The sequence below is a fragment of the Hyperolius riggenbachi genome, chromosome 1 (assembly GCF_040937935.1).
Source record: "Hyperolius riggenbachi isolate aHypRig1 chromosome 1, aHypRig1.pri, whole genome shotgun sequence".
NCBI lineage: Eukaryota > Metazoa > Chordata > Amphibia > Anura > Hyperoliidae > Hyperolius > Hyperolius riggenbachi.
Window position 1 is genome coordinate 663,416,784 of NC_090646.1, and position 12,545 is coordinate 663,429,328.

At 42.9% G+C, this 12,545-nt stretch overlaps 1 protein-coding gene across 1 annotated transcript; it reads left to right on the forward strand.

The window, feature by feature from the left end:
* Positions 1-1,589: 1,589 nt before the first annotated feature.
* On the forward strand, positions 1,590-8,925 carry LOC137560989 (gamma-crystallin-3-like). The gene is made up of 3 exons (XM_068272189.1): positions 1,590-1,633; positions 5,313-5,555; positions 8,598-8,925. The coding sequence occupies exons 1-3, from the start codon at positions 1,625-1,627 to the stop codon at positions 8,871-8,873; spliced, it is 528 nt and encodes a 175-aa protein (XP_068128290.1). The 5' UTR covers positions 1,590-1,624; the 3' UTR covers positions 8,874-8,925.
* Positions 8,926-12,545: the final 3,620 nt, after the last annotated feature.

Here is a 12,545-nt window from a genome sequence, read left to right on the forward strand (position 1 = left end):
CACTCATGTGTCCCATCGCCAATCGCCGCTGCTCGGGCCCTCTATACCAGGGGTGTCAAACTCAAATACAAGGTGGTCCAAAAATTTAACACTGGGACCAAGTCATGGGCCAACCTCAATGTCTACTGGCCACCTTACTTCCTTATAGAGTTCCCTGGTGTCTAATGGCCCCCTCCAACTCCTATACAGTTTCCTGATGTCTAGTGGCCCTCACCTTTCCCTATACAGCTCCCCAGTTTTTGTGCTTTTCCCCATACCTCCCCCATATGGCTTCCCTGGTGCTCTAGGGCTTCACCTCCACTATAGCGTCTCTGGTGGTCTAGAGTGGGCCAAACATAATACAAAGTGAGGAAACCACTTGAGGGCCAAATTTAATGGCTCTGAGGGCCAGATTTGGCCCACGGGCTGAAGTTTGACATGTATGCTCTATACTCAGCCCAGAGATTGGCAGGAACATGGGGCTCTCCATGGGATGTAATAGACCAATTCTCCAAAACAACAGGAAGAACGTCCACCATGACCAATGAGAAATCTCCCTGTTGCTATGGGCCCTTTCACACTAGAGGGCTTTTTCGGCGTTTTAACGCCACGGCCAAAGTTGGCGTTTTTCAAGGTAAAATGAAAGTCCATAGACTTTCATTTTACCTTGAAAGCTTAGATAGAATCCAGAGGATCCAACTACTGAGGTTAGCATCCCCCAGGGGAATTTTTTTTTTTTATTACAGATTCTCCTTAACCCTATGTCTGCTTCCATGAAAGCAGGAAGTAGACGCACAGCAGATTTATTGCAGGCTTTGTATCAGCTGTAACAAATAAATGTTTTCCTTTAAAGGTTATTATGCTGTTGCTTATCTTTTAGAGCAGAGAAGAAGTTCTGAGTTCAGGTTTGCTTTAAGAGTGGAGTGCGGGGTCCTATATATAATATTTATATTATATACATTATATATACTTATTACAAATAAATAGCCAAAAATGGGCAAAATCACCATAGAAAATTATCTCCAATCTCAAAATGTTCTTTTAAAATAAAATCTGTTTTCTTTTATTACACTTTCATTACAATACAGTGTCTGCTCCCATGTTGCTGATGTAAAACACAATGTTCTCCATTCTCCCGGTACACTTTGCACATGATTCTCTGTAATAAGCTGACTTTTGGCCTCAATGCTTTTCTGTTCATGGAATAATGCAGGATGGGAGTTCAGGGAAGATAACATCGTGTTCACATCTAATAGCGTTTCTTTCTATAGGCGGTCTCTTTTCTTCGCCTGAATAATAAGGGAGATCACACACCTCCAGCTCTGCAGCAGATACAGGATGAATGGCATGCTGCTTACTCCAACATACACATGTCAGTCCATTCATGTGACTCCACACACAGGCAAGGTTTTGTGCAGGGTAGGTAAACCTAACAGCTGATACAAGCAGAAAAGACACAATAGCTATAAGCACAAAGCAACTTCTACTCAGTAGAATGGGGGAAAAAAAACGCTACTCATTCTGCATACCAAGCAAGTCCGCAATGCCACAATGAAAGCCGTATATGATGCACTGTATAAAAGGACCAGCTTTCTGATGTCAGTCACCAGTGCCAAGAGAGGAGTACAGCGACACAGCAAGCAAAATGGGAAAGGTGAGTACCCAGCCATATGCGTAATGCTAACATTGCCCTCTTCCTTGACGAATCGTAACCTTACCCCTTATGCCATACGCTATCCTCCCCCCTCTTACCTGCCTAAACCTAGCCTCATCCCCTACATTATTTATACTTAACACTAACCTCTCCCTTGTTACAAATGTGTACAACAGAAGTTAAGCTAATAATGAAATTAACCAGTTCACTGCCACAGGTTATTTCCACTTAAAAACCAGAGCAATTTTCACATTTCAGCGCTCCTCCCATTCATTCGCCAATAACTTTATTGCTACTTATTAAAAAAAAAATGATCTATATATTTTTAATTTCACCACAAAAGAGGCTTTCGTTGGGTGGTACTTTTTGCTAAGAATTAATTAATTTATATCTATTTTAAAAGGAATAAAAAAAATAAATGAAATCATTATTTCTCAGGTATCAACCATTAAAGTTCTAAAACAAAATGTGATATAACAGAAAAAAACGCACACGTTTTATTCCCCCATCTGTCCCGCTTATTACAACATTCAAACAATGTTCCTAGTACAATGTGGTGATATTTTATTTGGAAATAAAGCTGTATTTTTCCTGTTTAAATACAAGCCATTTCGTGTTTAAATACAAGTCTAAATACAAGCCCTAATTTGCAAAAATAATAGTGATATACCTTAACGACATACATATTAAAGGTACCTAAGGTAATGTTTTATGGATTTTTTTTTTATGCTGTCACTTAAAAAAAAAGTGTTTTATTTTGATAATTATAGGGGAAGGGGAAATAAGGGGTTTAAATTAATGGGGGGATTTAAACTTTTTATTTATTTTAATATATGTTAGGTGTATTTTTACTTTTTGGCCACTAGATGGCCTCACACTAACCTGCGTACTGAATAGTACACCAGAAGTAGTGTAAGCCTTTTTTTTTTAATTTTCACTCTGTAAATGACTTCAGGTATCTCATTCATGTCGGTGCTCATTTACAACATGCACTTTGATCAGCTTTGGGAACATATGTTCCCATTCACTGATCAGTACCTTGGCATGGGCGGGGGTCATGTGTATCTATGCCCATACATGTATCTACGCCCCTTTTGCTGTAGTGAGGTCTACAGGGGGTAGACACACAATACAGCGGAGCTCTACCATTCAAGACCTAAAGGCCACTGTTGGTGAAATTAAAGAGGAACTTAGTGAAAATAATGTAATGAAAAAAAATGTACAATATTAATTTCTAAATTATTAAGTTAGTGTTGCCCTGAATTACATTCTAAAATGTATCAGAGGTGGCCACATCTTTAGTCCTGTCAGGTGATCTCTGTGGAATGTTTATGTACTGAGAGTTCTAAAGTGAGTAGAAAGTATACCTAGTCTCCCACAATGCTCTGGGAGGAGAATTCTGAATAACTAAAAAGCCTAGACAGAGCATCACTGGGAGGGTGGGGCTAAATACCAATCTACAGCAATATACAGATGTAGGAATTACATTTTTCATAAAAGTGGGTAGCCTGAATAATTTGCTGCATTTTACTTAAAGGGGCAGTTTAGTGAAAATTATTATTTACATTAATAACATATCAGTTATTTAATATGGAGAGCATATCTTTCTCCATAGACCTTGTGTTAAAGAGAGTCTGAAGCGAGAATAAATCTCGCTTCAGACCTCATATATAGCAGGGGCATGCGTGCCCCTGCTAAAACGCCGCTATCCCGCGGCTTAACGGGGGTCCCTTCTCCCCCAGATCCCCTCCGTGAAGCGGGGGAGCGCTTCCGCATTAAGGCAGGGCTAACTGCCGCAGCCCTGCCCCATGTGCGTCTGTCAGACGCGTACCTCCGCCTCTCCCCCGCCCCTCTTAGTCTTCCTTCACTGAGAGGGGCGGGGGAGAGGCGGCGATGCGCGTCTGATAGACGCGCTGTGAGGCAGGGCTGCGGCCGTTAGCCCTGCCTCTAGGAGGAGCAAAATCTACGACCAAGTTGGTCGTAGATTTTGCAGGGGTGGGTTTGGGGGGTCAGGGACCCCCGTTTAGCCGCGGGATAGCGGCGTTTTAGCAGGGGCACACGTGCCCCTGCTATATATAAGAGCTGAAGCGAGATTTAGTCTCGCTTCAGTGTCTCTTTAAAAAAAGTAGATGCTATCACTTAATTTTGCTTTGGCAGAGAGCTGAGCTGGCTCATTAGCATACTATGCATGGGCTTCAGCCTGCTTATAGCAGACACTCCAGCTGATTTATAACGCTGACTCACACACTACAGAGAGCTGCTGTTCTGAGTTCTCTGTAACTAGCTAAGTGAATAGATAAAGCAGGCTGCTAATTAGTTACTTATGTAGCAGCCTGTTTGTTTATTTACTTAGCTAGTTACAGAGAACAGCAGCTCTCTGTAGTGAGTGAGTCAGCGTTATCAGCTGGAGTGTCTGCTATCAGTGAAGTCCGGTCCGTTGCATAGTGACGCAGCTCAGCTCTCTGTAGTGTATGAGCCAGCGTTATAAATCAGCTGGAGTGTCTGCTATAAGCAGGCTGAAGCCCGTCGCATAGTATGCTAATGAGCCAGCTCAGCTCTCTTCCAAAGCAAAATTAAATGATAGCATCTACTTTTTTTAACACAAGGTCTATGGAGAAAGATATGCTCTCCATATTAAATAACTGATATGTGATTAAAGGCTACTCTTGGTGAAAAGGGAATTTCAAAATGATTAGTAGTGATGTGACCTAAGGCTATGTTCACATTATAAATCGCCAGCGCTATTGCTATTGCAAGTGATGAGCGATTTATTGCGATTTTTCAAATCGCTTTTCTCTACGCTTTCTAAGCGCTTTTGCAGAGCAATTCTTTTTTCACTTCCTGAAGTCAGTCAGGAAGTGAACTCTTTCACCCGGAAATGAATAAATACAATGTATTTATTCATAGAAGCGCTCGGGAAATCATTATACAAAGCGCTTTTCCATGCGCTTTGCGATTTCCCTACACCTGCCATTGAGCCAAAGCGCTCAGAAAATGGTACAGTCAGCGCTTTGGTGAGCGGATCGGAATCGAACCACTCATATGTGATCACTCTCATAGGAAGTCATTGCACAAGCGCTTTTAGGGCGATTTCTAAAATCGCCAGCGCTTAAAAAAATTCGCAAACGCTCATAGTGTGAACAAGCCCTAAAAGTAAATGTATGTGAAACGCTGGAGTTTTCCTGTTACTCTATGATGCCACACTATACTGTTAGGGGGAGGAGAAGAAGAAGAGGGAGGGGCGAAGACCTGAATCAGAGGGAAGAGAACCAAAAGGAGGGAAATGAATATATGAAAGAGAGGAAAGAGAAGAGAAAGGAGAGATAGAATGAGGGCAGACAAGTACTGGAGTGATGGAATAAGAAAGGAACTAGAAGGGAGAGAATGAAGAAACATAAAGTAAGAGAGTATAAAACATGGAGAGGAGAAAGGAAAGACAAATAAAGCAAAGAGAGAAGAGAGTGGGACCAGAGCTAATGGGGAGAGAAAAGCAAAAAAAACAAGGAAAAGAAAGATAAGCACTGCCCATCATTTGCCACCATGCACACCCATCCCTGCAAAAATGTTTGCCCTCATTATACTGCCCAGATAAGTCCTCTGACCTTTAAGACCATAATAATGACCTTGAGTAGCAGCATTATGACTTAACCCAGTAACATTTTTCTTCTTGACTTCACAGATCATCTTCTACGAGGACAGGAACTTCCAGGGACGCTCCTACGAGTGTAACGGTGAATGTCCTGACATGACTTCCTACTTCAACCGCTGCAACTCCATCCGGGTGGAAAGTGGGAACTGGATCCTGTATGAGCAGCCCAACTACAGAGGCCACCAGTACTTCCTCCACAGAGGAGAATATCCTAACTTCCAGCAATGGATGGGCTACAATGACTCCATCAGATCTTGTCGTCTGAGCCCCCAGGTAATAAGACACAGGCTGCTAGTTTGCAAGACTTATGACCCTTCCTCAAGCCATGCTTAAATGGAACCTAAACTGAGAGGGATATGGATGTTTCCTTTTAAACAATACCAGTTGCCTGGCAGTCCTGCTAAGCTCTTTGGCTGCAATAGTGGCTGAATGACAGACCTGAAACAAGCATGCAGCTAATCCAGTCTGGCTTTAGTCAGAGCACCTGATCTGCATGCTTGTTGAGGGGCTGTGGCTAAAAGTATTAGAGGATCAGCAGGAGAGTCAGGCAACTGGTATTATTTTAAAAGGAAAAATCCAGATCCTTCTCAGTTTAGGTTCCCTTTAATCAAGAGAAATACACTTCCAAAAACACCTAAAGTAAAAACGTAGGACAGCTTTATTCATTGTGCTCAGAGGGACAGAAAGAAGGTTTCTGGGGGGAAGGGTGATAATGAGTAAGAGGAGCCCCCTGCAGAGACTACAACCTGAAGAACCATAGAGATTGGTTATTAATGATTCAACTGGATGGTTCACTAGTAATGTTATCTGGGGCTGACACTGGATTTCAGAATGGTCTTTCTATGAAGGAAACTTCCAGCTGATAATCAGCTGAAGACCATCAAGAGTCCACATGGTTTACAGCGACCCGAGCACCACTGTAAACATTTTTTCTAAATTGACCTTCCTATAAGGAAGTTCTAAACGGAGTGTTCTTTGGGGGAATGGTGAGCACCATTACTTACCTGCAGTGTGTTGCTCCTCTGGTCCCCCGTCGATTCGGGATGCGCCATTTTATCTTCAGATGGCCACACCACTCGTAGTTTGTATCTCCCGGCAGTGTAGTGAGCGTCAGCACAAAGCATGCCGGAAGATGTAGTCCTGTGGACGCTAATTACATTTCCGGTAGATATAAATTGCAGCCGTTGTGGCTGTCTGAAGAGAAGATGGCACATCGGGGGAGGACAGGGGATCAAAGGAGCAGCAACCCGTAGGCAACATTGTTCCCCCCAACCTCCCAAAGGCACTCTGAGTTTAGAACCTCCTTTATAGGGCGGTTAATTTAGAAAAAATGTTTACAGTGGTGCTGGGGTCACTTTAACCCTTTCGGGACCGGCCGCCTAACCCCCCTTCAGGACCAGGCATTTTTGCAGAAGGGGGGGGGGCACGTTTGGGGGGTCAGGTAGTCGGATCCCTGCAGGGTCTGGCTGGGCTGTCTCCCCATGTTTGGCCAGGTGTCCCCCCTTGTCAACAGCAATCACTCACCTTCCAGGTTTCAGCGACGAGCCGCAGCGGTCCCCCCCTGACGTCATCAAGCCGGGACTGGCGCTAATGTCAGAAGGAGCAGAGATGCCGGCCAGAGCGGAGGGGGCACCGATCGTCGCGGGAACGGTAGGGAGGTGAGTGGATCTTCTTCTTTCCCCCCTACTGCCGCACCTGTCAAATTCATTACTATGATCTGACGGCGATCACGTGATCAGCAGCCATACGCAATGGCTGCTGATCAGTGAGGGGAGATGCCAGCTGTCATATGACAGCTTAATCTCCCCTCTCCGGTGCACACAATCGCATCGGGACGGTTCGTTAGCGTGGACGTTGAATCAACGTCCAGTCCGAACGGTAGCACTACCTTTGGACGTTGATTCAACGTACTTGGTCCCCAAAAGGTTAAGAATTAAATATTTACACAAGAGCTGATGATTGAAGGGAACCCGCGGTGAGAGGTATATGGAGGCTGACGTGTGTTTCCTTTTAAATAATGAACATTGCCTGGCAGCCCTCCTGATCCTCTGCCTCTAATACTTTAAGCCATAGACCCTGAACAAGCATGCAAATCAGATGTCTATGACAAACCTGCAAGATTAGCTGCATGCTTGTTTCAGGTAATTGTCATTTAGATACTACTGATGCATTAAAGATCAGCAGGACTGCCAGGCAACTGGTATTTCCTAGAACAGTGATCTGCAAACTTGGCTCTCCAGCTGTTAAAGAGAATCTGTACTGTGAAAATCTAACATAAATAAACCAGCCTGATTCTAGTCTTTTCCTAGCTCCCCCCCCCCCCCCCCCCCCCAAGACATTTTCGCTGTTCCTGGTGCTTTCTTGGTGATCAAATCACTGTTTTATTCATTGTTTTTGTAAACAATGAAGATGCCCACCAAACAGGAAATACATCATCAGAGCAGGTGCCTGTTTGCAGAGGCTCCTCTCAAATGTGACTTCACTGCTGTAATATTTCTCCCACTTGTTGCCTGTTTGTCTGGTCTTGAACTGATCTTTCTGCACTCACAGCTGTTCACAAGGTCACAGACAGGTTGGCTGTGAGCAGAGCCGCTGTCTGTGACTAATAAACAAAGCACACACACAGAGCCTGCAGGGGGCGTGGGGGAGGTGTGCATAACTTCTCTCTATCACATTCCTCTCTGGACTGACAAGGCTTGACAAAGGAAATAAGATTAGCAACAATACAGAGACTGTGCAACTAGAAAAGGCTGCAGTAAGACAGACCACATTAGAACAGGTATAAGAACTTATAGGATAGAAGAAATAAGGCTGAACATTTTGTTACAGAGTCTCTTTAAGGAACTACAAGTTCCACAATGCATTGCAGGAGTCTGACAGCCACAGTCATGATTCATAAAGGCATATGCATTGTGGGACTTGTAGTTCCTTAACAGCTGGAGAGCCAAGTTTGCAGATTACTGGCCTAGAAAGAAATAAATATGGCAGCTTCCATAGATCTCACACCCCAGGTTCCTTTTAAAACCTCTGATTAAGTGTTGCTCTATTTCATGGTTCCCTGTCTCTCTTGGACATGTCAATTTGCAAAGGCATCATAGGGTTTAAACTGAGGGGAAAAAAAACAAAAAACAAAAAAAAATCCTTCCTGTACTCCATGACCTTTGGCCTTTGGACACATCATGGCTATGCAGGGAGCTGTTCCTATTCTTCTTCCCCACCATTCATTGTATGACTGCTTAAACATCAGGGATCTGTCATTGATCAGTTTTCTCAAGGTCACGTCTTCTTTTATTGTTCCATCCTTTATTTTACCAGCACCAAGGCTCCTTCAGAATCAGGATCTACGAGAGGGAGGACTTCAGAGGTCAGATGATGGAGTTTACTGAAGATTGTCCCCATGTCCATGAGAGGTTCCGTTTCCATGACATCCACTCCGCCCACGTCCAAGATGGCTACTGGATGTTCTATGATGAACCCAACTATAGAGGGCGCCAGTATTACCTGAGACCTGGAGAGTACAGGAGATACAACGATTGGGGAGCCTCAAGCTCCAGAGTTGGCTCCTTTAGACGTCTCCATCATGCCTATTAAAGTCATAGAAACCTAATTTAATCTTTTGGCAATAAATCTGTTAAAATATAAATTCTTGTTTGTGTAATTCTTCCTGAGTTGTGTGGGAAATGTGCCTTTATGTCAGTGGAAACAGCAGCTTAAAAACCTTTATATTTATTAGTCAGCATTCTGCACCAGACAAGACACAAGGTAGACATACATTACTCGGTTTACCATCGATTAAGGGGTTATTTTTATTGGGCGATGAACTGCAGCGGGGTTGATCAAAAGTCAATTGACTAGTGGCCCACACACTGCAAGCAAGGTCTTGGAGATTATCCTTCACTATTGATCTGAATGTTGTTGTGCCTTCATGCGCTAAAAACAAAAACAATTCTGTTTTGATTAAAAATTATGTGAACAGTAGCCACTGGTTGAGCAAAACCTTCCATCTTGTACAATCGAGTACATTGGTTGATTCGACCAGATATTGTGCCATTCCCATCGATCAAACAGAACGGAACACAATCTATTCTCCCTCGATGCGATAAAATAATAGATTCCACTGGTCAGTCTTGCGGGACAGTTGAGTAATGTATGGCTGCTTATAGTCAGGAGAAGGGGTGGGGCTTAGCCAGTGGAGTGTGGATCTTCACTGTGATAGGGCACTGAAATGCTGAAGTGGTGTTCCAGAAAAAAATCTACATTTTTTAACCATTCAAATGACATTAAATATTCACCAGTTTGTCTTCAATCTGGAAAACCTCCTCCCATATTACACTGCATGTACTGATAAGATTAAAACAATGTCATTCTCTTTGACCTGCTCCTCAGTTTCATCTGGCAATCAGTCAGAGAAGGATGGAATGGGGGCGTGGATCAGTAGACACTATTGTGCAAATCATGGAGGCCAGATATAAAAAGTGTAGCCAGCTTGTTGTGTACACACTTCAGACTAGATGCAAAAAGGACAGGAAGACAAAACGTATACATCCATGAGTAACTGAGAGAATCGTGGCGGACAATGTTTATTACTTTTCACATAATGACAGCAATCCATTTTGAGTTTGACAGGGAAAAAAGTGCCATACAAACATTAGCATTGCATGTCATGATTACCGATCAATGTATAAACAGAAGTAATCATCTACTCACAGATCTTCAGGTATACCATCTGCATGCACGAGACTGCCTTACATCTCTTAAGATTGGTACACACATTTACTGGCCAATCACTGAACAATTTTAACACCTCCATGCGTAATGAAAGTCAATAGATGAATGGGGATAATAAGTAATAAAATGGCCACCCCTATAATGAATGTCAAAACTATGAATAAACAAAAAATTAAGTGAAGGTTTTAAGGCCCCTAGATCCTATTCAAATAGTATTAAACTTTTAATTACAAACTTTGTAAATGCAAATATGTGACAACATATAATAAAAAAAACAGTCCTTGTGTCAGGTAACAATATCAACTAACACACGTTTTGCGGCTATAACGGTAGATGATTCTTGAGACACAAAGCGTCATAATATTTACCACTTCGCATCCAGACCTTGTTTCCCCATTATGGACCAGAGCAGTTTTGACATTTTAGCTATGTCCCAATTTAATCAGCAATAACCTTATCCCTACTTATGACACCTAAATGAAATAAACTGTACATACCGGCGTATAAGACGACTTTTTAACCCTTAAAAATCTTCTGAACAGTCGGGGGTCGTCTTATACGCCGGGTGTCAGTTTTTTAGTGTGAGGCTGGCGGTTGTCATGCAGAGCTTTAAATTACCTGATGCCGCACTGTGCCCTGAAAAGAAACATAGATCTCACTTTCTGTTTTTTTAAAAAAAACCTCGTCACCTGACTGGTGATGTGTGCGCTCCACAATACATCCCGGCAGTCTCTTCATGTGTTGGCGTCATCAGTGGAGCTCATACTTCACCAGTCAGGTGACGCTGGAAGCCGCTCTGCTAACCGCGCGAGCAGCTGCTCCCAAGAATATGTTACAAGGGTTGTTTTTTTTAAAACAGAGAGCGCGATCTATGTTTCCTTCCAGCAGCACAGTGCAGCCTCAGGTAATCTAAAGCTCTGCCTGACAACTGGCACCCTAACACTAAACTGGGTAGTCTTATACGGCGAGTATATGTCAAACTCTTTATTTTAACTGGAAAAGTTGGGGGGTCGTCTTATACGCCGGGTCGCCTTGTACGACGGAATATACGGTATATAATTTTTTGCAAGACTAATAAGGCTTTCATTGTATGGCATTTTTTTCCCTCAAACAATTTTGCTTTCTATGCATTTTAATAGAAAAAAGAGGGGAAAAAATAGAAAAAAAAACCACATTATTTCGAAGTATTACCAATTCCAGTTTAAAAATAAAAAGCACTATTGTAGATAAAAAAACACAAATTTTGTTTGGCTATTTCTACAGTTTATCACAAAACTCTAACTACGTTCCTGTCACAATTTATATTGAAGATATTTGATTCTGAAATAATGCTACAGTGTGTATTTTTCACTACGAACGGAGGAAATAAAAGTATTTTTAATAGTAAAAATAAATCTTATTGGCTCAGGGAACATATATTCCCTTTCACCAATTAGCGCTGCATCAGATAGTGCCAGAGGTTTTGCTCAGGAGCATGCCCAATTGTGCACAGCTGTTCTGCTACAAGACTACTAGTAGACTACTACTACTACTATATCTACGTCCTCAAGGCTTAGATGAAGTCACAGAGGATGTAGATATACTGTAGTGGTAGAAAAGTGGTTAAAGGTTGTGGTAGTAGGCAATTAAAACAAAGTATGTGGGCTACACTATAACTCCATGACTCAGATGCCCCAGGTGCTATTTCTGTCTGGTCAGCAAAGTTCCAATCAGATTGTATCGATAAATGTTCCTTGTCAATGGTAATCACAAGAGGACTGATAATGAAATTTTAATGGTCCACTTAAATTAAGGGTCAAAAACAGTGTGGCCATCATCAAATAGTGTGCAGCTCAGGGAGACCTGTAGTAGGTCGAGACGTGGCCAGGTGGGCTGGAGGCTGCCTGGAAATGACACCAGGGGCATTTGAGTTGTAGAGTTATATTGTAGCGCAATTACTTTGTTTTGAATTGCCTACTGCCATGATCTTTGATATTATGACGCTTTGCCTCTGAAGAAGCAGCTACCTTTATAGCCGCGAAACGTGTGTTAGGCCATTGACGATATTGTTACATACAATAGGCAGGCTTTATATAAGCAGCAGAGACCTGTTTGGGAGTGAGTATTTCCCCTTTTTGTGTTTGGTAAGTTTCAGAGCAGTTGGGAACAGGTCCCTGGATGGTGGCAGCTCCAGGATTTGACTGCGCTCACATATGGTGTTACATGCTGGTTCTGGGGCCCCGGGCAGTGAGAGTTCCCGGGGCCCCAGGCTGGTGTGTGCACTATTGTTTTTAATTTTATTGTAGATTCCCATGCAGTTTAGTTAGGAGGGGGGCAGATGAGAGGGAATATCCTGCACGCTGGTGCCCCCTGCTGGCCATATAGCCATTGTCTATATGCAACTGAAGCCCTCTCCAACGACTAGCTGAGTAGCTCAGCCTCTGCTTAATTAATTACTGCAGACTAGGTGTAACGTGTGTGCACTTCTCATTGGCTTATAAGCAGCCTGCAGGCTTTATATAAGCAGCAGAGACCTGTTTGGGAGTGAGTATTTCC

What these genes read in the sequence shown, in the direction of transcription:
- LOC137560989 (XM_068272189.1), top strand. An exon ending in CTTGTCGTCTGAGCCCCCAG is followed by an intron (nt 5,556 to 8,597) that starts GTAATAAGACAC and finishes TTATTTTACCAG; the next exon opens with CACCAAGGCTCCTTCAGAAT.